Below are 20,490 nucleotides of genomic sequence, written 5' to 3' on the forward strand. Positions count from 1 at the left end.
ATATTATGTATTTATAAGTCGGTCAAATTTTAACCATTCCTAACCATTAACTGCTTCTCTGGATAAGGAGTATCAAAACTGACTTCTACATCTCTAATTGAACATATATTTTATTCTTACAGGTATAGTGCTGATTTGGTACTCTTTGTTTATTACCATTATAACTTATATCTCATTGAATTTCATGCTTAAAATAAAAGTTGTGGTATTAGAAAAATAAAATACAATTAAACCTCCATACATCTCTATAGTTAATTAACATTCCATAATTTAAAAAGTTAGTATCCTTCATTGGCACTCAAATTAAAGAAACCCTGAATCTTATTCCATTCACACACCACAAATTAACATTATAATAATTATATGGTTATGCCAACTTCTATATATATATGTAACAACCTTTAAACCTGGTCATGTACGTACCTCAGCTCAAAGAAATAAACAGATATCATTAGACCCTCTAACTCTCACTTAATTACAATGGATGCTCACCAAGAAACACTGATATTCAACAATGATTATGAGGTGCATGATTTCACTGAGGACCCCAACTTTGATCAGCTCATCAATTTAATTAGAGGGGATAATAATAATGAAGATGATGCTGCTGTGTTCTTTAACTATGGTTCAGACATTATCATCAATGATTGCTTCCTTGATGATAATCAGAATCAGAATGATTTACTTCTTCCATGCCCTACTACTGCCCATAACCCATATGATCAGATTCATCAGAGCCATAACAACAATAGTAGCAATGAAGTGATGATGAATAATGTGTGTGATACTAATCTTATTAGCTCCTTCTCTTGCTTTGATGAAGGGGTGGTTAATAGAGAAAATGAAGGAGAGTATTCTTCTGCAACCACAACTGCAACTGATGAGGCTAATCTTAGTGGTAAACCAAGGGTGAAAGCTGATAGGTCCAAGACTCTCATCTCTGAGAGGAGGAGGAGAAGCAGAATGAAGGAGAAGCTTTATGCACTCCGCTCTTTGGTCCCTAACATAACAAAGGTGTGTCATCATGTCTCAATCTTTTCTTAAGTTATGTTTGGTTATTGTTTTTGTTAGAATATAATTAGAATCAATTAGGATCAAATAGAATTATTTAGTATATCTGAATATTTATTATAAGAGATTACGTCTTTATTATTATGATTCTCTTAGTACCTATAAATACTCTTTTATAGTGTATCATTCTAGACAACTTGAATAGACAACTTGATTACATTCAATAATATACAAATCCTTACTACAGTTTACTCTCTTGTTTCTAACAGTTTTATATGCTTGTTCCTCAACTCAAATGTATTACATTGATTTGGAAATTAATTAAATGCAAACTATACATACATGTGTCAGATGGATAAGGCATCGATCATTGGAGATGCATTATCGTACGTGCATGAGCTTCAAGCACAAGCTAAGAAGCTCAAGGCTGAGGTTGCAGGACTTGAAGCATCTCTGTTTGTGTCAGAGAATTATAAAGCATCCTTTGATGACAATTACATAAAAACTGTTCAAGTCACACACAATAGCCACCCGATCAACAAGAAGATAGTGCAGGTTTATATGATTTGATAATGTTCTTGATCATTTTCCATAAGTTTCTAGTTGGATTTTGCATGTGACTAACATATTATGATGTGTGCTTTGTAGATAGAGATGGTTCAAGTGGAAGAAAGAGGGTATTATGTGAAGATAGTGTGCAACAAAGGAGGAGGAGTTGCTGCATCACTCTACAGGGCTCTCGAGTCTCTTGTGGGTTTCAGTGTTCGGAATTCGAACTTTGAAACTGTTTGTGACACTATACTACTTACATTTACATTGAATGTGGGTTACTCTACTTCAGTCTAATGAATCTTTGTTTTGTTTTAGTGAGTCAAGAATTTGCTTAAGAATAATTAATTTAATCACTACTATGTGTTGTTGGAAAACAGGTTAAAGGCTTTGAACCAGAAGTTAACCTGCCAAACTTGAAGCTATGGGTGACAGGCGCTCTTCTCAACCAAGGCTTTGAATTCATGGGAAATTTTCATTATTGACATTTCACTATAGACGTTTGTTCAAACCATGTTTTTGACTTCTATGATTCCAAATCAAAACAACTTTTCAAATGTAACCCTTTATAGTCATCACTCATTAGTGTAACTGCAAGATTAAGTGGTAGTTTGGATTGGTTTTTTTTTATTAAAAAAGTATTTTTTAAAAAAATAAAATATTTTTATTTAATTTAAAATCTATTTGAATATGTTTTTTTAAAAAATTATTTTTATTAAAAAAAATTATTTACTTTTTCTAAAAATTAACAATATTTTACTTTAAATAAAACAAAAATAAAAGACGTTTTTAATATTTAATTTTTTTTTAAAAAAATCTATCCAAATATAAAATATTCTTTTTCAGTAAAAAAAAATATTTTATTTTTTTAAAAAATACTTTTTCAAAAACCAATCTAAATTGACCCTGATATGATGACTCTTATTACCACTCTACCGTTAGTTGCTTCATAACTTCGTTCTATGTAGTTTTGCAATTTCTACATTAAAAAACAGCAATGCTGTTACTTAGGACAATTAAGTTTTTGGACAGGCTTCAGTTGTCTAAGTAATTATAATGTACCATTTCATTTTCTTTTTTGGCTGTTACAACCTATTATTTCAGAAAAGGTATTATAGAAGGCAGAAGAAGCTATTTAAATTTCAACCCATCGAGTTAGAAATACTGAAATAATTCACGTACAACGGTGTTTCAACATTATCTAAATTGCAATACATTATGTGTAAACTGTAAAGCTTTCACGAAGGGCACCACATGTTCCAGTCAAACTATATTTGTGGCATCCTGATTTTCACAACCTTAAACTAAACCTAAACCAATAAGGAGACACATGAATATAATTATGGCAGTAAATGGCCAACTTCAACGCCTTAATCACCATGAAAATCAACAAACAGCAATGCGCTCTGTATTTTATTGTTGATCTCCATTCTCCAGCTTCATTAATGAAATGAACAAGGATCGAGGTCTCTGATCATTAGTTGCAATGCTTCATGTTGAAGACTTGAAGTACAAGATCTTTGTTGATGATGCCATCAATCGTCGCATCAAGTACAAATTTGAGGGTATCTCCTGCAATCAACCTTCAGCTCTATAATCAGTTTGTAGCAGATGAAGTTCATTACAAGGAATGTTTAGTGGCATTCACATGAACGTAAACACATAGCACGGTTAAAATTGGCATTAATGAGGTCTCTGATAGGCTGAAGCCTCCTATTTACTATTGAAATTTGGGACAATAGTTAGTAAGGAGGTTCAAGAATCAAGAGAATGAAGAGTAAATTACTATTATAACAAATAAATTGAGATATTAAATATATATAAAAGATAAGATTGCATAAAACAAGTACCATTCGATGGACTGTTCTGATTCCCTGCTTATTGATGCTTATACAGACACCCCCAATGATTGAGTACTCATTTTGCGGAGACACCAATATTTGCGCTGTTCATTTGCATTAATCCACGTGAGATTATATAAGAATGGATGAACAAGCTATAAAGCCACCCACAGGGATATAAGCATTCAGTAGGTCCAATTCACAGCACCTAGATGAGAGAGCCTGAATAATGATGTACATACTATGTGAGCAGCTAAGAACTTTCATCCACCTGGACCACACTCATCATCCACAAAGTCTCTTGTCCTGCAAGGACATTTCCATCATAACTTGGTATGCATATCATGTAGCAAGTATATTGTAAAGTATACATGAAATATTAATTCAAGGCGCACCAGAATATAAACAATATCCTGGCAAAGTCACAGACAATAATTTCATTTGAAACAGCAATTAATTTTATCAATGCAAAAACTGCATTAATGGCTTAATATTTGATGCCAAACTCAGTATACTTTGCCCATAAATTTTTCTGTCAGATAAAATGGGAGTTGAACTTCACCTGAGTTTTGGAGAAGCTATGGACATCGTTCCCTTTTCACTCTAGCAATGCCACCCAAAGATTTTAACAAGCTTTTACTGTGTTTGATAGCCCTCATCATTTATCCCCTTGGACAAGATCTGCAGTACTGTACCCTTGGTAATCCAGGCAGTCATTTCTGGTTGTATTTCAAAGGGGTTAAGAGGATGCTTGTTTCCATTATCAAGCTGCACACCATACACAAATGGTAATTTAAGGGTAAGGAAACTCTCTGGTGGTAAGATCACTTGACATCCAAGGCTGAACTGCAATTTCCGTTCACGATCTGGAACTGACATAGGTAGGCATGATGTCTACAAGGAGAATAATATCGAATTTAGCAGAATGTACAACGATCACAACATAATAATAGAAGTCCTATAAAAAATGCTGGGCAAAGAGGTAATGACAATGCACAACTGGATTTAATCAAACACCATCACCTTATTAATCTAACTCCACCAATGCAGCATTTCAGGGATAGTATACTAAAAAGAAACAAGTAACTCTAAAGGTTTTCTGGTCCTCTGCTGACTGAATAATGTTTTGGTGGTTCCTACCAATTGCAAAAATGAGACCATGGAAAATACTACATATATCAAGGCCACTGGAATCTATAACTACACAACAGAAGGTTGTTACCGCCAGTCACTAAACTCATTTCTCGACATATTTCACTCTTATCTACCAAAAGCCTACCATCTAAAATATGCAAAATATTATACAGTTACATTAACGATTTCAAGACATGCATACTGAAACGATAAAGACATACCTCGAATTGTATGTTAGGGCATGTTGCTAGGATCACAGGAAATGGAGGTGTAACCTACAGCAATAACATAGATCAGGATCCTGATTTGTAAAATAAGAATTACACCCAAAAAGAGGCTCAGCATGGAGAGAAATTTATCGGAACCAGCATTGATGTTTAAGTATTAATATGCATTAAATTAAAAGGGGGGAAACAAAAATCAATGATGCTAAGTGAAACTCAAAAATGCTTAAATGAGCAGCAAACCATACCATGAATATTCTCTTAAGCTGTGAGATACCACTGGCAAACTTAACCTTTGGTGTATCTTTCTTATTCCTAGAATTCCTGCAGTGCGGACAGATCATGTAGATAGGCAAGTTGCGGTTCAACATCGAGAATGCAAGATCATCACCATCCATATTAATAGCTTGAAGATCCCTCCCAAATTCTTTTGCATGATTTGGGGCCTTTGCCAACTCAGCCACGGATGCCAAATTGTGTTCATTTGGTGGAATGGAAGTATATATTAGTCCATCTGAAGTCAAATCACCGTTAGCAATCATTTCACTTGATTTGGCCACATCTCTTTCCTTATTTATGAAAGCACCATGAATTTCATTTGAGCGTCGATGCACTTTGCCCCAGGAAGCATTCTTGCTGACTTTAGCATGATAAACCTGATTTCTGCCAGTAGGGTCCATAGAAGAAGATCTGCGAGATTCTTCGGAGAAAGAATATAAAGATCCAAGTTCGGTTAGATGGTCTGCATTTAACAGGAAACGATGCCCATGGGGGCACTCATGCTCAAAGCCAACATACACCATCACATTCTTTGCATAAGAATGTGATTGGCTCCTCTCACCACCGTTCATGTGTACAGGCACCACGTTGCTACCTATCTTTAAGAATGGATCACTACCTCTGTTGCTATTATTGCCATTACTATCAACGGGTCCCTGAGTAAATGATATATCTTGAGATTTTTGAGATAACTGATGATCAGTAGCTGTATTAACTCGTTCTGCGATCTGATTACTGGGATTACTTTGCTTTGTACCCTTCTCTGAACCTGATATAGGCAATTTCTTTTGCTGGAGAGGAGGGAATCCTGAATCAGCAGCCACTGATCCAGCAACAACCTCAGAAAAAGGTTTTCTCATTTTGGGCATAGGAATTCCTCTACCAAAACTTATCTTTTTATCATCAGGCTTTATATTTTCTAACGATGTTTTATGATCTTCTGCTCCATTCAGGACAGCTGGATAGGGTTGTCTGACTCCAGTTTTCTTTGCATCTGCAATATGTTCAACCTTGGGTGGCAGAATTACAGAATCTTGCTTTCCTGTGCTCTCTGTCAAACCATTTGGTCTTTTCTGTTTCTCTAGGTATACTGTCCACTTCAAAAGAAACTTTTGAGTGGCACAAAACCCACTCTGAATTAAGCCTTTAGAAGGTTCATAGTATCTTGCACCCCCAATACGAAGCAAACTCCAAGAAGAAGATTGAATAGGTCCCACAGATTTTACTTCTGGTAGTTTGACTGCAGGAAGTAGCTCATCACAGTCAGAAAAGCAAATAGCATCAGCTGATTCAAAATCAAAGGGATCAGGACGTAACTGTCGAGAACGTCCACAAGCACACGCATGAAGGAAAAAATAGCCACTGGAATGTGGCTTGTGTGAATCTCCTGAATCTAAATTACCAATCTCAACATCATGTCTTTGGTGCATGCATGGTTTGCCTGTCAAACTAACAGCATCACACAATTGCCTTCCGGATTTCCAAATGGAGGTGCACTCCTCTTCCAAATTTTTTGCAAAGTGTTGCACTGCAGGTCCTTTGACCATTGCGTGAAACGCATGTAAAGCCTTCTCTAAATGGGCTTCATGTTGTGAAGTAGGATAACAAGGAGGTAAGTCCTTCAAATAAATCTCCTTTGCAGTTGGAATGGCTTTTTGGCACCATGAAGTCGAAAATTTAGTGTTCAGCCCTCTACCACTTTGCAACCAAGATACTGCAACATCAAAAGTATTTGTGCCCTTCAAAAATCCTTCTGCCGCTGGTAAGGCAGTGTTCCTTGGACGGGGTTTTCTTTTAATCATTTCCAATTCATCCAAGCAACCCCCTTTTGCACAGAGAACTCTGCTCAAAATATGATTACTAGAAGTTAACCAAACTTCAAAATTTGGAAGATCCGGAGTAGTGTATGTTTTCCCTGATGCAGCTGAGGCAGCAGCTGCAGCAGCAGCGACTGCAACCATACCAACACCTGCAGCTGAGCCACTGTTGGTATTGACTGGTCCCCCTCTCCCTCTCAAAATATCAGCTTGCCTGTAAATGAACTCTTTAAGAGATATTAAATCTTCTTTGCTTGAACTTTGCCCATGGGTTTCCAACAGGAGGGAATCGGATGTTGCTTTCCCATTTAACACATCTTCAACAAGTCCACTGGCAAAGTCAAGAGATTCACCTTTTTTATTAGAAAACTGATCTAACAATATAACTGCTCTCGATGCATCAAGTGAGAACAAAGGTGCAGAGACTGGGGTAGCCCCTCTCACACCAGAGTGATTTATTTCAGAACCTGATAAGGTACGGCATTTCTTAATCAGAAAACGAATTTGTGCTTCAAGTGAAGACTGTAGTTTCTTCCTAAATCCACCTTCAGATCGACTTGCGGGGCGTGCCAGCACAACTACTGAACCAGAACCTTTTGCAGGCAAGTTTGTTTTGGCCACTGTATTCAAACTTGAAGACTGACTAAGAGAAGAGGCATCAGAAGTGTCCTCCCCATTTGTGCTTGAATTGGATAAACTAGAGAAATCATCCACAAATACAAACAGTATGACAGGTATGCACTGTCCTGGAAACAAAGAAGGATAAGAACCTAATCCTGACATGAGAGATATGGCCGAAGCATTGCGACTCAAGTTACCACCACCTCTACCTGGAGAAGAAGAACTGTTTCCCGACGTGGAAGGTTGCAAAGGGGATGACATCGAATGTGAGCGGGACGGTAATGGCGGCGTAGTAGCCTGCGATAGTGTAGCTTGGGATCTTACGAACGGAACCATAGCATGCTTGGCTGCTTGTAGTACACGAAAATTCCTCAAAATCTTAGTATTAAAATGTGACCCCTCCTGAATATATACGATAACATGGCAAACCTGCATTTCTAGATTGTTAATTAAAACAACTCTACACAACTTCAAATATTATCATCTAAATCTCATCCGTACAAATTTCTTAAGCTCACAACTCCAATCGATAACAGTATAACTATAATTGAAAAACCCTACTCTAATTCTTCAAGTTTGGAACGCTCAACACCATGGCAAATTCACTTCTTTAAAGTTTTGAAACAACAATAGGATTAGATTAGGAAAACAAAACTCATTAATATTAGTGTTGTAGCATTTGCAAATAAGATACTTGGAGAGAATCAAAATGTCTTACAGAGAACATGAAAAGCGTTCCCTGGAGGTCGCCGAACTCGTGCTCCTCCGCAACAGAATCAAATCCCGGCGCGGGGTCTTCGAATCCATGAATCACGGGGCAGCGCGTGGAGCAGAACTGCAGGAACAGAATCCCGTTATCGCGGTCGCGGAAATAACTGATTCTCCTGCTTTTAAACCACTCCCTGGCGTCGTCATCGTGGAGGAGCAGCGGCTCGTCGAGGCTGCCGGAGCCGAAGACGTTAGAGTCGACGAGGCGGTTGAGGAGTTGGGCGGAGTCATCGTGGCGGCGGGCGATGACGCCGACGACGACGACTCCGTCGGAGCGAGGGGGAGCTGGAGGTTGGTGGTCGGAGGAGGAAGGCGGAGGCAGCGGCGGCGGTGAAGGGGAATGAGGAGGGCGGATGAGAACACGAACTGGAGAGGGAGAAGGGTTCCGTTTTCGCGCGTCCATAGCGTGGTTCTTCAAGATTGGGAGCTTCGGCAATGCTCTTCTTCCTTTAACATCTTCATCTTCATCCCCCTAATTATTTTGTTTTGATTTATAATTTCTTCCTTTTAATGTTGCAGTTCGCTAATCACTATTCACTACTTTTCTTTCTACCCCTTTTGTAACGTGGACTTCTTAGTTCGTGTACGGTCTCAACTCTCAACGATTCAACTCAAAACAAGTTTTATTACTAAAATTGTACTACACTTTAAATTTATTGAAAATTTATAACGTGTATGTTTAAACTTTTGTTGTTCATCAAAATTAAAGTAAACAAAAACTTTTTTCAGAACATCTTAAACCTTTGTTTTTCGTTTTGTAAGATGCAAGCTAAAGTGCTAAATATTAAAAATGCGTTAAAACTTCGAAAGTAATTTGAAATTGATTTTAAAATTAAATACTATATTATTAATATAAAAAAATGTATACTTATCTTATATTATCACATAAATAAAAATTACAAATCTTTTAAATGATTTAAACGAATCTTATTAAAAATATTAAAATTAATCTATTTAGAGTTTTTATTTTGGCGTCATTATTTTGATAAAAAAAGATTAATCAAAAAAGATTTTTTTTTATTTTTTAGTGTATTTGATAAATTTCTAATAATAAAAGTAAAAGCACTAGAAAAATAAAAAAACATCTCTTTTGAGAAGCTGTAATTTACATCTTTTTTTAAAATATCTTTTTTCCTTAAAAAAAGATGTTTTTTATGTAATAAATAAACAAAAAAAATATTTTTATATTATTATACCCAAACATAATTGATAAATAAAAACATCTTTTTACATGAGATACTAAACATAAAATTACTTCTACTTTTCTATAAGATTTTTAAAAAAAGATAACTCAAAAAAATATATTTTTCTAGAAGTTTACCAAACAAGCCCTTAAAATAGTTGTTCAAAAATTATATTATAGTATAGACTAAAAATAAATTATTTTTTATCCATTTAATTTTACATAAATTTTGTAAAAATAAATAAAATAACTTTTAATACAAAGAGAGAAAATGTTTTCAAAATATTTAATTTGATTTTGAAGGAAAAACTGAAAGGAAATGAAGAGCACGTGGAATGTGTGGCATGTGGATTGAAGAAGATAAAGAAACTTCTCCGCCATTGACTCACTCTTCTCCTCCAATCACACAATGCAAGAGGCTGCATTGGCCGCCATGGCCGCCCACACTGTTCTCTCAGCTGCTTCCTCCCCACTCCAGCTTCCTCTCTTTCCTACCAACTCCATCACCGCCATCGCCGCCAACACCAAGAAAGCCGTTGCCGTCCTCAGGGGCACTTCCCCCGTCGAAGGCATTGTCACCCTCACTCAACAATTCAATGGTATTCCTTCCTTTTCTTCTACGCAATCATAATTGATAACAATAAATTCGATGAATCCTGCAACTTCCTTTCTTGTAGGTTCAACAACTGTTAATGTTCGTGTTACTGGCCTTACTCCTGGGCCTCATGGTTTTCACCTAGTGAGCGTTCTCCTTTAGTCTTTAGGGTTTTTGCTTGCAAGTCCTTTAATTGAAGTCATTTTCTTTTGTGCTATTCTTTGTTGCAGCATGAGTATGGTGATACCACCAAAGGTTGTGTATCAACTGGTATTGCCTATAATTATAGCCTTTGTTTTCAAATAAATGACCATTTGTACCCATAAAAAATGAAAACATATGTACCCATACTAAATCGAAACTAAACTTGTACCCACGCAAGATGCCCTCCGTGTGACAAAAGTACCCTATCTTTAGAGAGTTTGAGGGCCAGGTAGGGTACTTCTGTCGCACGGAGGGCATCTTGCGTGGATACAAGTTTAGTTTCGATCTAGTGTGGGTGCATATGTCAGCGTTTTCATCTTTTATAGGTACAAATGGTCATTTATTCCTTTGTTTTCCCCTTCTATCTTTTGCTATGTGGTTCTTATTTGATGAATTTTTAAGTGTTTGCTTCTTCAATGGCATATTTAGGACCACATTTTAATCCTAATAAGATGAAACATGGTGCTCCGGGAGATCAAATTCGCCATGCGGGTGACCTGGGAAACATAGTTGCTAATGCAGATGGTAATCCATCTTTCTCTTATCTTTCATCTTTGGTTGCTTTGGACTGCTTTTTGAACTAATCTGTACATCATGTTTGAAATGCAGGAGTTGCAGAAGCAACAATTGTCGACAATCAGGTGCCTTCTTTCGTTCAGTTTCATTTCCGTGTGTTAATTTGAATTCCCAATCATTTTGTGTTTCTTTTCTCTCTGTAGATACCACTGATTGGCCCCAATTCAGTAGTTGGAAGAGCCTTGGTGGTTCATGAGCTTGAGGATGACCTTGGAAAAGGTTGGCATTTCCTTGTTATACATTTTTATATACATCTCTGCCTTACAACTCTTGCTGCTGCACAAGAAATTTCTTAAAAGCTTCTTCATTGTTGTCTGATCCAAGTAAACAGTAGATGAATGTTCAGAGGAGGGAAATCATGAAAATGGAATTGGCTTATTCTCTTCATGCTAATGTTTTTTATGTTGCCATGTAACTGTGGACTTACATCATGAGTTCCTTGCTTACTCATAACTAGAGCATTATTTACTTTAGTCTAATTTGCATTTTACTTTACTTCTGCTTTTGCAGGTGGGAAGGAACTCAGCTTGAGCACTGGAAATGCTGGTGGAAGATTGGCATGTGGTATGAAGAATTTTATGAACAATAGTAGTTCTATCCTTTTCAAATACATCAATCAATCCATTCCATCTGATTATATATTGTTTGATGCTCTTTTAGCTTTGTTGTTGAAAGATGAAGGATTCTCAATATCTGTGATTAATTGCGTTTCTTTGATAAAATCCCCATTGGTCCATATACATAATCAACTAATCATGTTAAACTAAGTTTCACTTGTAACATAAGATTTTTGAATTCAGGTTTTGCTGACCAGTGTCTCCATTGTTCTAAGAGTACTAGTTAAAGATACTAAAAAGAGTATATTTTCAGAAGTTTTTTCTTTTTTTGCCTTTTTCCAATGCATTGAAAACTTATCTATTTCACATCTCCAACATAAAGCTTCCTTTTTTTTTTTTTGAATCCTTAATCAGTGCTCCTTTAATTTCACAATGTTCACAGTACTTATACTTCAATATATCTGTATCATAAACCTGATGTTTGTGTCTTTTGCTTCCTTGTTTTCAGGGGTTGTTGGTCTGACTCCAGAGTGAATGCAACTCTATGTTAGCATATCAGTTATTAGCGTTGTTGAATTACCCATGTAAACTATGAAACATGAATGCATGATGTCCTTCCAAAACAAGAATACAAGAGACTCCGCATACTATATCCTTCCAAAACAAGAATCCAAGAGACTCCGCATACTATATTATGTAGCTCTTTTTATTAGCCTGCTTGAAATGGATTCTATGCTTAGATAGTCCGTTACTCCCGTATTTATTATAATAGAATTGAATAATATTAGGGAAAATTAATATAAAGGACCATTAATAAAACTTAATTAATAAAAAGGATTATTAATTTTAAAATTATTAAAAAGGACTAATTTATATATTATTAAAAATAAAAATAAAAAATAAAAAATGAAAAGACAATAATATCCAATAATTTTTCTTCTCCTTCCCCTTGTTTTCTTTCCCCATCTTCTTCACCCGTTCTCAAACCCACTCCATACCCAACCTAAGGGAAACGTCGGTGGCGCGCGCTTGAGAAGATTCGCCAAAGGTAGAATCGTCGTATCAGAGGTGGAATCGATGCCGTCTTCGTCGCGTCAAAAGAGATTCGTCTTCATCACCATCCAACAAAGTTGTCAGAGGCAAAATCGTCATCTTCGGACAGAATCGTCTTCTGAAGCTCGTCGCCGGCGGTGAAACTCATTCGTCCCACGTCGACCATCGCTCCTTTGACTCCTCCAATCGCTCTCAGCAGCAAGCCCCACCTGAAGCTCTCCAAAGCCACACGCTTATTTTAGGTTCAAGTCCCTGCCTTAAGCTTTTGAGCTATATTAGTATCCCTGAAATTAAAAATTGTATAGCTTTTAAGGTGAAAACTGCAATACATGATGAAGTTTGAACATTTTCAATTCATGAATAAGATTTTAGTGTGATCTGGAAATGCCTTAATTCAAACCTGATGATGCTATTAGTCACTGTTTTGTTTTACTGATTATGTGATTTTCAATTTTGTTTCTTTCAAGTTATAAGGGCATATGCATTAAACAAAATCTAAGTTACAGTTTTTTTAATGAATATAGTAGTGCATTATTGATGTTAAGAGCGTTATCTTTGGCCCCAGTAAGAACTCTAATAACACTTGTTGTCTATATTGAAAAATACATTAATGAATGAATGAATCTGAATTTGAAGGATTTATATTCAAGGTGTGTTTGGTATGAGGCTGAAAATAAAGATGGATCAGTTTTTGTTTCTAAACTTGTGTTCTAAAACTGTTCATGGACTTTAAACACAATGCTTTGGCGTTGCTTATGATTGTAGCATTTCTTTCTATTTGTCTAATTAGAAGAACCTGATTATATGTCATGACTCTTAATTATGTTTACACAACTCTTAAAGATTGTTTTGTTTAATTATGAGCAGAGTTACACAATTTTAGTGTAAAATTGCAGAGTTTGTGCAGAAAATTACAGAACATTAGTGCAAAATCATAGAAAAAATTAAATTGCAAATTTTTATTTACTAAGTGCAGCAACTTTAATGCAGAATTGCACAATAGAACTACAGCCAAACCTGTTGCATAATTCAAGTGCATATTTGCAGAAACGTTATTAAATCAACGTAAAACTACAAAATTCAAGTGTAAGATTACACAAATTTACTTAAAAATCAAAGTAAAACTATAAAGTTTAAGTGCAGATACAATTAAGAAACTCAGCAGAATCACCTAATATGCATAACTTAAGAAAAACCAATATTGCAATTCTAAATGTGACAATCTATAAAGTTAGAACTACCTGAAAAAAATTCATATTTTTTCTGGATTAGGATTTCTACATTTAGAACGATTATGACCACTCTGATCACATCGGCTACATTTGTAAACATGCACATCTTGAAATTATGACTCTCGGCGCTTCTTGCATGGTCTTCCCGGAGGACGAGTTGTTGTAGGTGGCATAAGAAAAATATTATTCTCCCAGTCTGTTAGGGTCAGGTTGTTGACATCAGGCATGTCATGAGTTTCAATTGGGATCATACTGCTCGCATAAATCTTTTCTTGTGAACTTTTCAGATAGCACTCCTCTACATAGGTGTAGATGTTGCCATGTAATAATTTAATTGCAGCACAAGCATGTGGACATAGAATTCCAGTCATTTGCCATTCAAGACATGTACATTCTTTGCATAGTAGATTCACACATACATCAACATTTGACCCTCTAACCATAACATTATGATCTCCATATCTCACTGCTTTAAGAAACTCACTTCTAACTACATGCTCCATCAATATTTTATCAATCTTTGGCCCAACTTCATTCTTCCATTTAATCATCTCTAACTTTGCAGTATATAACAGATTTGCAAGTTTGTCTCTATGCTCTGTTATTAAAGCACAAATACTATGAGTCCTCTCTTTTCTTATCCATGAATTAAATGATTCAACTACATTGGTAGTTATGAGATCCCATCGTCGATGAGGGAATTGAGACTTTGTCCATTTGTTAATATCTCCTTTAGTCTCTAACCAATTTGCAAGTTCTGGTGAAAATGCACGAAGTTGTTCCACAGCTTCTATAAATTCTGTGCTAAAATGGGTATAACAAACTGCGTCTAGTAATTTTTTTGCATCTTCTTTTACTTCACTGCGTATTCCCCTCTGTAACTTTTTAGTTTCTGCACAAAAATTTTCTTTCACATGTCGATAACAATAAGCATGTCTATCCCTATCATATACTTGCTCCACAACTGCAATAATTGATGGATGCCTATTAGATATTAACGTAACTGGAATTGACCCAGTTAGTTCTTTCAAATTAGATAGGAACCAAAGCCAATTCTCATTATTTTCAGCACTAACAATTGCATACGCAATCGGAAATAAATCATTATTTGCATCGCATGTAAAGGCAGCTAGAAGAGTTCCCTTGTATGGACCACTTAAGTGGCAACCATCAATAAATAATATAGGCCTTGCTCCACGAAGAAAACCTGTCACACAACACCCATATGCAACAAAAAGCTTTTCAAATTGATAACTAGGAGAGCATATCCATTTTGCAACTGTTTGTGGATCAGTTTTCACTAAACGATTACATATCCAAGGAATTAGCATATATGAATCTTTAGGTACGCCATTAATTTCAGCTAATACTTTCTCCTTTGCAGCCCAAGCTTGGTAATATGTTAGTGAAAATCCGTATTCCTTGAAAATATCATTTCGTATGTCATTAGGCAACTTGTCAGGAGTTAATCTCAACTTGTCGACAATAATTGAAGACACCAAATTAGATCTGAAAGAGTGAGTACTCTCCAATACATCTTGAGCTGAGTGCTTATGATTCTTGATAAAATGTGTCACCATGAGGAACGAAGTATTTTTTTCCATAGCATAAGCCGACAATTTCCACGGACAACCTTCAACCTTGCAAACACAAATTATTTTATCCGGACTGTTCTTTAAGAACTTGTATGTAAACTTATGAGCAATACCATATTCAAACAATGCTTTCCTCAGCTTACTTGCATTTTGAAAAATCTGTCCTTCTTCCTTTATAAGATCATTTCACTTAGCAGAGCCATTGATAATCTGAGGTGTAGGGACAAGTTGGGTTGTACATAGAATTGGTGTTAATGGATTTTGACCATCAATATTAGTAACGACGTCGACTCTTGAGTTGAATTACTTGATAGTGTACTAATCATAAAAAAAATTAAATTAATTTCATAACAATTCACTAATCACTAATATAAGAAAATTTATAAAAAGATAACCCAGTTGGAATACATACCTGTCATGAACGTTATCGTCATTGTCCTCATGAGGTGCAATATCATGGTTAGTCTTTTCTACCTCCATGATATATACATGAGCTGTATCATCATTGAATGTGATCAATTGGTTAACACTATCAGTATCAATGAGATCTATGAGTTGAGATTGGTTAAACTTGACTAGGTAATGCGTTTATTCTGCATATTTTCCTTGGTTCGAAGCCATATCTTATGCATTAAATTTGAATGCGTGCATCCTTCTTCAATTAGCTCTCCTATGATTTTTCCTCCATGATAAATAATTTTCTGGTTAGGTACAACTTCAATATTACCTCCAATGTGAAAATAACAAAAAATTTGTCATGTCTATGCAAAAATATAAAACAATAAATAACCAATAATGAGGGGAGAGACATTAAAATCTAAAAACGAGTTTGAAAGAAATATATTACTCAATAGTAATGTTTCTGCAAGGATATACCAGAAAATCAACTTACCTGCCAGGAGTATACTCATAGGTACTCCCAAGTCTTAAGTTTTATGATTGGCAGCAACAAATGTCTCTATGAGTTATAGATGAAGAATAAGGATTTGAGTGTCATAGATAATTAGAAAAAAAATTATGTTAAGAAAAAGAAATAAATGAAAAAAATAATGTAAGGATATATTTGTCTCTTCACAAAAAAGATTTGGTCCTTTTTTTTAAATATTAAAAAATAAGTCTTTCTAAATAATTTTAAAATTAAAGGTCCTTTTTAATAATTAAATCTTCCTAATGGTCCTTTATAATAATTTTTCCATAATATTACTCCATCCTTAGATAGTTAGATTAAAGACTTAGTTTGGTAAAGTTTTTATTTTTTAAAAGTAGTTTATAAAAATTAATTTTAAAAGATGACTTTTTAAAAATTGTAGCATTTATGTTTGGTAAATCAAATTAAAAATAGCTTTCAATAAATACAAATAACAACAATTACGTTTAATAAAATAATTTTTAAAATATAAAAATACTATAATAGACATAAATGTAAGTATTAAATTTGAAAATTAGTTAACATATGAGGTTATATTAGACTTTTAAATTTTGCTTAGGTGCTTTCAAAAGTATTTTGATTTTTTAAAAGCTGCAAGCACATGAACATGATTCTTTTGATTTACCAAATACAAAATGAGGAACTTGAGTTTTTAAAAAGTATAAGCTGTTGTAAAATAAATAAATAAAGAAGATAAATATAAAATAAAGAAGTATAAGAAGAAGACTCTAATATTAATATTCACTAATATTAATATCCTACCATAATAACAATAATTTATATATATTAATATTGTATTTGTAGTGTATGAAGAGAGAAAGAAAATAAGAGATTTATATTGTACCTAGAGAGAGGAAATATTTTTATTGATTGTTGTGTGTTGTATCTCAGGCTATGAAACCTTATTTATATGTGTACAAATTCAACCTTTATTAAAGATTCGTCTTCGTAATAATCTCAAATCTCTCTCCTGAAAACTTCAGCCGCCCATATCATAAATGGGCATCCACCTCATATTCTTATCACAACACTCCCCCTTGGATGACCATTTAGGATTATGCCTTGTTAAAACCTTACTAAAGAAAAACCCAATGGGAAAAAAAAACTTTAGTGAAGGAAAAAGAGTACAAAATCCTTTGTGATGGGGACTGCCTCATTAAAAACCTTGTCAAGAAAAACCTAATGGGAAAAAACCTTATTAAGGAAAAAAGAGTAAGTCTCTCCCTCTTGCCGACATCATTTAATGTCTCGAAATCGGCGCATCCCAATCTCATGTACTAATCTTTTAAAGGAGGATTTTAGGAGTGACTTTGTAAATAAATCTGCCAGATTGTCACTTGAGCGAATCTGTTGGATATCGATTGTCCCTTGATTTTGAAGGTCATAAGTGAAGAAGAATTTGGGAGAAATATGCTTTGTTCTATCACTTTTGATGTATCCGCCTTTAAGTTGAGCAATGCATGCTGTATTATCTTCAAACAGGACAGGTGGGGCTATCTTATGATCAATCAGTCCACATGATGACAGAATATATTGGATCAAACTCTTGAGCCAAAAACACTCGCGACTCGATTCATGTATCACTAGTATTTCAGCATGATTAGAGAATGTTACTGCAATCGTCTGTTTCGTGGACCTCCATGATACAGTTGTACCACCATATGTAAACAGATATCCTTTTTGAGATATTCCTTTGTGTGGATCAGACAAGTATCTAGTATCAGCATAGCCAACTAATTGTGACTTGGATCCATATGGATAAAACAATCCCATATCAACCGCTCCATGAAGATATCGAAAGATTTGTTTGATTTCATCCCAATGTCTTTTGGTTGGAGAGGAACTATACCTTGCAAGTAAATTCACAGTAAATGATATATCAGGTTGTGTATTGTTAGCAAGATACATTAGCACTCAAATGGCACTAAGATATGGTACTTCAGGACCAAGGATATCTTCATTTACCTCTTTAGGACGAAATTGATCTTTTTTCACATCCAAATACCTTACAACTATTGGGGTACTTAATAGATGTGACTTATCCATATAAAATCTCTTCAAGATCTTTTCTGTATATGTTGTTTGATGAATAAATATCCCATTTTTTGTATGCTCGATCTGTAGGCTGAGATAAAATTTAGTCTTTCCAAGATCTTTCATCTCAAAATCTTCCTTTAGAGTTTTTATAATTATTGGAATCTTTTCAGGAGTCCCAATAATATTTAAATTATCAACATATATAGCAATTATAATGAACCCAAGTGCATATTTTTTTATGAAAACACATGAGCATATATCATCATTCTTGAATCCGTTTTTGGTGAGATACTCAGTAAAACGATTATACCACATTCGTCCAAATTGCTTCAGACCATATAAAGATCTTTGCAATTTAATTGAGTATAATCCCTGGGAATATTCATTTGATGGTTTAGATTCTTTAGTCCTTCAGGGACTTTCATATAGATATCACGATCAAATGATCCGTATAAATAAGCTGTTACCACATCCATTAAATGCATATGTAGTTTATGATATGCGGATAAACTGACCAAATAACGCAATGTTATTGCATCCACTACAGGGAAATATGTTTCTTCATAATCTATATCGGGCCTTTGTGAAAAACCTTGTGCTACAAGTCGAGCTTTGTAGTGTATAACTTCATTTTTCTCATTTCGTTTTCTCACAAATACTCATTAGTATCCAACATGTTTTACATCTTCTAGTGTACGGACTACAGGTCCAAAGACTTCACGTTTTGCAAGTGAGTCTAACTCAGCCTTCATGACTTCTTCCCATTTTGGCCAATCATTCCTTTATCGACATTCTTCTACTGATCTTGTCTCAAGATCCTTACTTTCATGTATGATATTCAATGCCACATTATATACAAATATTTCATTGACAATTGTTTTATTTCGGTCCCATTTTTCTTCTGTAAAGACATAATTTATCGAGATCTCATCATTTTCATAATTTTCAGATACCTGAACGTCTTCTGACGTTAAAATCATATCAGAATTTTGGATAACTGCATGTGTCTTTACTATGTTTTTTTCAACAGAAATAGTATTTACCTCTTTTCTTTTTCGAGAATTTTTGTCTTTGGAATCGACAGGCCTGCCATGCTTCTGGCGTGAATTTGTTTCAGTGGCAATTTGTCCAACTGGGACATCAATTCGAATTGGGGCATTTTCCACTGGTATATAAGATTTAGTTATCCTCTTTGTATTGGAAAATATATCAGGCAATTTATTTGCTATTTTTTGCACATATAATCTTTTGAACTTCTAGTTCACATTGCTCTGATCGAGGATCCAAATGCATTAAGGATGGTGCATTCCAATTAAGTTCCTTTTTAAGAAGCTTATTCTCTCCCCCTAATGTTAAAAATTTTGATTCATCAAAATGACAATCCGCAAATCGGACTTTAAATACATTCCCAGTTTGTATCTCAAGATACCTTATTATAGAGGGAGAATCATATCCAACATATATCCCCAATTTTCTTTGGGTCCCATTTTGATGTGAGAAGGTGGTGCAATGAAAACATATATCGCACAACCGAATATTCTTAATTGGGAGACATTTGGCTGCTGGCCAAAAACTAATTGCATAGGAGAGAACTGATGATAAATTGTTGACCTCAAACGAATTAGTGTTGCGGCATGTAAAATAGCATGCCCCAAACTGAGGTTGGAAGATTTGTTCTCATAAGTAAGGGTCTAGCAATTAATTGGAGGCATTTAACAAGTGATTCAGCTAACTCATTTTGTGTGTGAACATGAACTACTGGATATTCAACACTTATTCCATTAGCCATACAATAAGCATCAAAAGCTTGGGAAGTAAATTCACCAGCATTATCACGACGAATTGCTTTGATTAGATTTTCTGAAAATTGTGTTTTTAATCGAATAATTTGAGCAAGTAATCTCGCAAATGCCAGGTTGCGAGAAGACAATAAGCACACATGTGACCATCTCGAAGATGCATCTATTAGGACCATAAAATATCTAAAAGATCCACATGATGGATGAATAGGTCCACATATATTACCTTGAATCCTTTCTAGGAATTCAGGGAACTCAAATCCAATATTTACTGGTGATGGCCTTAAAATTAACTTCCCCTGAGAACATGCAGCACAACAAATTTTACTAGATTTAAGAATCTTCTGATTCTTTAGTGAATGTCCATGGGAGTTTTCAATAATTCTTCGCATCATGGTTGTTCCCCGGATGACCCAATCGGTCGTGCCAAGTTTGAATTCATTTGGGTTAGTAAACTTCTGGTTTACAATGACATGTGATTCAATTG

At 35.0% G+C, this 20,490-nt stretch overlaps 4 protein-coding genes across 7 annotated transcripts; 2 read left to right on the forward strand and 2 right to left on the reverse strand.

The window, feature by feature from the left end:
• Nucleotides 1–446: 446 nt before the first annotated feature.
• On the forward strand, nt 447–2,150 carry FRU (FER-like regulator of iron uptake). Its single transcript, XM_016314052.3, has 4 exons — nt 447–1,014; nt 1,363–1,566; nt 1,660–1,833; nt 1,941–2,150. The coding sequence occupies exons 1-4, from the start codon at nt 481–483 to the stop codon at nt 2,043–2,045; spliced, it is 1,017 nt and encodes a 338-aa protein (XP_016169538.1). The 5' UTR covers nt 447–480; the 3' UTR covers nt 2,046–2,150.
• Nucleotides 2,151–2,694: 544 nt separating this feature from the next.
• On the reverse strand, nt 2,695–8,837 carry LOC107613183 (uncharacterized). Of its 4 annotated transcripts, none has more exons than XM_016315051.3 (7): nt 8,195–8,829; nt 5,008–7,905; nt 4,757–4,810; nt 3,964–4,295; nt 3,610–3,707; nt 3,411–3,505; nt 2,695–3,143 (listed from the first exon to the last, which is right to left on the reverse strand). In XM_016315051.3, exons 1-4 carry the CDS (start codon nt 8,645–8,647, stop codon nt 4,038–4,040), a joined length of 3,663 nt encoding a protein of 1,220 aa, XP_016170537.1. In that variant the 5' UTR covers nt 8,648–8,829; the 3' UTR covers nt 2,695–3,143; nt 3,411–3,505; nt 3,610–3,707; nt 3,964–4,037. The 4 variants fall into 4 exon arrangements, with proteins under 4 accessions (XP_016170537.1, XP_016170539.1, XP_020964315.1 ...); XM_016315053.3 differs by having other exon boundaries at nt 3,411–3,707; nt 5,008–7,601; nt 7,686–7,905; nt 8,195–8,782; XM_021108656.2 differs by having other exon boundaries at nt 2,695–3,132; nt 8,195–8,782.
• Nucleotides 8,838–9,733: 896 nt separating this feature from the next.
• LOC107614081 (superoxide dismutase [Cu-Zn], chloroplastic) lies at nt 9,734–12,102 on the forward strand. Its single transcript, XM_016316311.3, has 8 exons — nt 9,734–10,026; nt 10,105–10,166; nt 10,253–10,292; nt 10,656–10,751; nt 10,836–10,867; nt 10,946–11,021; nt 11,313–11,366; nt 11,868–12,102. Exons 1-8 carry the CDS (start codon nt 9,837–9,839, stop codon nt 11,891–11,893), a joined length of 576 nt encoding a protein of 191 aa, XP_016171797.1. The 5' UTR covers nt 9,734–9,836; the 3' UTR covers nt 11,894–12,102.
• A 1,655-nt stretch (nt 12,103–13,757) lies between these two features.
• LOC107610417 (uncharacterized) lies at nt 13,758–16,150 on the reverse strand. The gene is made up of 4 exons (XM_088495268.1): nt 16,132–16,150; nt 15,652–15,787; nt 15,506–15,557; nt 13,758–15,410 (listed from the first exon to the last, which is right to left on the reverse strand). Exons 1-4 carry the CDS (start codon nt 16,148–16,150, stop codon nt 13,758–13,760), a joined length of 1,860 nt encoding a protein of 619 aa, XP_088351394.1.
• Nucleotides 16,151–20,490: the final 4,340 nt, after the last annotated feature.

This window comes from Arachis ipaensis, chromosome B8 (assembly GCF_059453495.1).
Source record: "Arachis ipaensis isolate K30076 ecotype BB chromosome B8, ASM5945349v1, whole genome shotgun sequence".
Lineage (NCBI taxonomy): Eukaryota > Viridiplantae > Streptophyta > Magnoliopsida > Fabales > Fabaceae > Arachis > Arachis ipaensis.